Source organism: Atta cephalotes (assembly GCF_000143395.1).
Source record: "Atta cephalotes unplaced genomic scaffold scaffold00005, whole genome shotgun sequence".
In the NCBI taxonomy this organism is placed as follows: domain Eukaryota; kingdom Metazoa; phylum Arthropoda; class Insecta; order Hymenoptera; family Formicidae; genus Atta; species Atta cephalotes.
The window spans coordinates 5,199,686-5,204,653 of record NW_012130069.1 but is presented as its reverse complement, the minus strand read 5'-3'; the positions used below and the strand labels follow the sequence as shown (position 1 = coordinate 5,204,653).

Here is a 4,968-nt window from a genome sequence, read left to right as displayed (position 1 = left end):
AGAGAGAGAGAGAGATTATCCCTTTTTATACTTTATTACCATAAGTTGTTCATTTGCCGATTTTACCATTGTGCCTGTATCAATATCTCATGATTCATCGTTTCAACGTGTTATGAGCTGAATGCGAATCGAGCGCGTTTTGCGGATGAATAAGCCGATGACGATTGGCAGATTTTAACACTGACGCCTTTAAAACAAGTACCAGAGTTGGACCAAATTACCAGGTACACAAATACACACATACATGGCTGTTTCGACTTAAAAATGCGTTTACTTTTTCTAAGGAGCGACTGAGAGGCGAAAACAAGAACGTGAGATGAGGAATTATTTGAACGACATTTGCGACATTCTTTATTGGAATTCCCTCATTACGCAAAATTGATGTTTTCATCTGTTGTATATACATTGATATAAAATTAAGTGTGCACGCCCGTTTTTTCTTCGATTCACATAAGTTTGCTAGATTTGTGATTTTCGAAAGCTTAAAATTTGTTTGAAAGCTCGATACTATCGTTTTCTATTAAAAAATACATCCAATCTCGCGCGTGACATGGCAATTCCTTCAGTTGATCATACAATGTATAAACACGGTATTTCTGCCAAACATTTTTATATTTCGGCAATTTACTTCCTTAGCTTGCAGTTTGAAGTTACTCTGCTCAGTAATAAATCGTAGTGTTATGGCCGCAAATAATAAGAATAATGTGAAATTAGAATTTTAACATTATTTCGGCGAGGCACGTTGCTGCGAACGATGATAATTTACCCTGTATATGAAATGTATTATATGAAAATTTACTTGTAACAATGTAAAGTCTATATTTTATTATAAGGTAGAAAGGCAGTATGGTGAATTATCTTATGCCTGGCCAAAATATTATTATATCAATTATTATTAGTATACGTAACAGTTTTACAAATGAAGATTGGCATATGCTTTTCTTCTAGTAAATATAATCATCATAAAAACCGTAGCTTGTTGGTGAAAGTTGTCATAAAAAGTTTCTTTTATTTTCTTTTTCTTTTCACACACTGAAGTGCATTGTTCTGGTGGAGATATTTTAATGGCCTCTTGTATGTATATTAGTATTAATAATACTGATAATTGTAAAAATAAAAAGGGAAAGAGGATTCTTAGCACATTATGGAGATATTACGAGTTTTTAGAAAGCAGATAAATATGGAATATTATATACGAAAAATATTCTTCATCAAATGTATATTACAAAATCATATATATTATATACCGATGTCTGATTATAAAAATATTGAACAAGTGTTATCAAATAAAATGTTGTAATCTGTGTTGACAATCGCCAATTGTTCTAAGCTTGATACAATCGTTGAACGGATACATGCCTTCTTGAGTAATAAAGGTAATAAATTACGATATTTGGGAATGTTAAATATTTAAACAACTTTTTGTCTCTGTATATAAAAGCGATCGGAGAAAATCTTTTCCTGCGAATCAGGAGTTTATAATTTCTGATGAGGTCAAGGAAATAAAGTATTGTACGAATGACGACATGAAGAGTTGTCGATATTGAGAAGCCAAAAACACATTCGTGTATATATTTTCTTAAATAGCTATTACAACACATAGCTTTGCACGATTCAATTAGATCATAATGGAATATTTAAAAAATGCAATAAATAATATCTATAGTCCACTTGTTTCATTTCGCCATTTCATTCACATAACTGTGTTACTTAGATATGTTTTCTTTCTGCTTTTTCTGTTTCTTCGTTTCAATTTCATCGATCGGTGCAGCTTTCACAAACGGAATCTCATTTTCATATTCGGAAGGCATGTAATCCGCCAAAATTTTTGGCACTTTGATGCCAGTTTCCGTTTGATGTACTTCCAAAATTGCACAAATTACACGCGTCACAGCACACATTGTCGCGTTCAACATATGGACGTAGTCTGTCGTTGTGTTCATTTTTTTTGTTTGACCGTATCTGTAGATTAAACGAATTTCATAAGGTTTTTGCGATAAATTGATTAAAAAAGCAGCAATATTTATATTCATTTAACCCACTGACCTGACTAGCAATCTTCTTGCTTGATAATCCAAGCAATTGCTACATGATACGAGTTCGCGAAATGCACCTGAGCCAGGAAACCAAGCCTCCAAATCTAATTTTTTAGAAGCTGCGTGATTCAATGCACCGGATACAATATTAACTATACGATAAGGAATGTCTAGAGCCTGATAAAATTTTTCCGCATTGGAAATCATTTCTTCCATCATTTCCCAGGATTTGTTATCATGAGGCGAGGTAAGGCAGAATTGCTCTATCTATACATAAGACAATAAAATTACATTAAATTTATTGTTTTACATATACATTAAATTTATTGTTTTATGAATGGTTAATTTTTACTTGGAATACCGCGTGATTTTATGTGAGACTGACAGATTCGTAATTCGCGGGCTTTCAAGCTCTTATCCTACATTCGAATTTTTTAAATATATAATATGCAGGCTACAGATAGGAAATCTTGATAGAAATCTTCCTAGTTAAGAAATTTATATACAACTTATAACCATAAACATGAAACATCGTTGCAAACTGTTTAAAGAGGAAGATAGAATTTTTAGAAGATCAAAATCCACTTAGGGCTGTAGGGACACTCAATGTTAAATAATTGGCTGACAATTCTTATTTAATTTCAAATACCTTTTCAAATTGATGTACCCTAAAAATACCCCTAGTATCTCGTCCATGCGAGCCAACTTCTTGTCTAAAACAAGTAGAGATTCCAGCATATTTTATTGGTAAAGCATTTTCAGCTATCCATTCGCCTCTATGAAAAGCTGCTATTGGCTGCTCAGAGGTAGCAATGAGATATTTCTCTTCCATTTCTTTGTCCTCATTACGTTCGCTACCTTTACCAATCACCTGATAGAACAAACTAGGATAATTATAAATATAAATTAATATCTTATATTGAAACCAAAAAAAATCTTACCTTATATAATTCCTCATCAAATTGAGAAAGTTGCGCTACTTCTTGCATTGCGTCTTTCCGCATAATAAACGGAGTATAGAGAGGCTTGTAGCCTGTCTTGAATAATTTTCTTAATGCTAATTGTATTAGGGCTTGTTGAAGAAATATCGCTGGACCAGTGAGAAAATAGCCTCGTCCACCAGAGACATTTGTTCCACGTTCTCCGTCCATTCCGTCGATCATATGAATGAGATCGACATGAGAATATTTTTTTTTATCAATGCAGTTTCCCCATGTTCTTTCCACCTAATGTGATATAGATTAGATAAGTAACAGATATTAAGAACAAGCAAGTTTAAATCGCCATAAGCGATGTATCAATCAAACATACTTTGTTCTCTTCCTCATCGTTGCTGACAGGCACAGATGCATGCAAATGATTTCCGACCTCTCTGAGTGCAGCATTCCTTTCTAATTCAGTAGTCTTTAGATTCTCATCGTTTTTCTGTATGGCATCATCGATAAGAGTACGTATTCTCTTGATTTGTGTCACCGTCAATGTTTTCAGGCTTTCTGAGGTCAAATTGTCCAAATTGTCAACAATTGTCTGGGGTACATTATCATCATTGCCAAGCGGCTCCTTCCTCTTCATCTTCTCACCGATTTCTTTACTGCACAAGTTCTTTAATTTATTGAAATTGTCAGCGCGATGACGCAATTGTCGCCAGTGTTTGTCCTTCTCGATCACAGTATCTACTAGTTCTACATCTTTGAAACGCTTTTTTTGATTCTCCCGAATTTTTTCTGGGTCGAAACCTTTATCTTTACGAAAGAAATCCAAGTCGAGTACCATAATTTCTATTTTATGTTCGGCGTTAGAGGATACACACTTTGCCGCACACACGTGGCACTTCAACCAGCTGTGACAGAACAGATATACGATTCAATATTGCTGATGATCATATAGATCGAGATATGCATTCTTTCAGTCGAACATTTATTTAACTTTGATATATTTACGTATTTTTTACCTGTTAAGGATACGACAACGATTGTCAACGATCGATAATGTCACAATCAGTCACGATCTTCTTGCCTGATATGAAATTATTTAAGGTTATGGAGTTATGTGATTACGCGCCCTTAGGTCTGTTCGCATTGCATGCACTGTTTGTATTTAAAACGCGCTTTTGGCTTGTATTTAGAACGCACTCTTTTATTTCTGAAATTATATAGTATGCGTGATGTAAATTATAGCATGTTAGTTAATATTGTTGTAAGCGCGTTCTGAATACGGCCAGCATCTTTGCTTTCTCTCTTTTTAAATATATATTTATTTCATTTTAAGTATAAAAATATTTGGGAATTTCAAGCACAATGCAAACAGATCAATTGACTACAATGCGCTTACAATGATGTTAGCGCGCTAACATGCTATAATTTATGTTACGCATACTATAGAATTTTAGAGATAAAAGCGCGATTTTATCAATAAAAACGCGTTCTGAATACAAGTCAATGCGTTCAGCAAGCTCAATAATTGAGTAAGCGCTTGCTGTTATTCTTTTAGATCATCTAATCAGCATTTTAGATCTGGAAGAATCAATAGCAGCGAGCGTCACTCAACTGTTGAATCCGCTGATCGCAGTCAATAAGTGCATTTAGAAGCACGATCGCTCACTAAGCGCCAGTGAACGGTCTGAGCTTTTATGCAGTTTGGTCTATATTTTTAGATCTAATGGAATATATCAATAAGGTGCAAGAACTCATTGAATGCTCAGTGAACGGTGCTTCTAGAGGTCGATTGTGGATTTTGAAAGGAGATGAAAATTACAAAAGTGAACAAAGGTTACTAGGTATTGACCAATTAAATTATGCTCTATTGAATTATACTCTGTGAATTTGCTCACTTTTGTAATTTTCATCTCATTTGAAGATACACGATCGACGCCCTGGATGCCTTAAAACATATACTACTGGAAAGAACATGGGCCTTCAATCCCTGTGTATAT

General features: G+C 34.2%; 1 protein-coding gene across 1 annotated transcript; it reads right to left on the bottom strand.

Annotated features, from left to right (window-relative positions):
- Positions 1 to 1,706: 1,706 nt before the first annotated feature.
- LOC105626373 (serine--tRNA ligase, cytoplasmic) lies at positions 1,707 to 3,809 on the bottom strand. The gene is made up of 5 exons (XM_012207674.1): positions 3,348 to 3,809; positions 2,978 to 3,262; positions 2,686 to 2,907; positions 2,047 to 2,303; positions 1,707 to 1,962 (listed from the first exon to the last, which is right to left on the bottom strand). The coding sequence occupies exons 1-5, from the start codon at positions 3,807 to 3,809 to the stop codon at positions 1,707 to 1,709; spliced, it is 1,482 nt and encodes a 493-aa protein (XP_012063064.1).
- Positions 3,810 to 4,968: the final 1,159 nt, after the last annotated feature.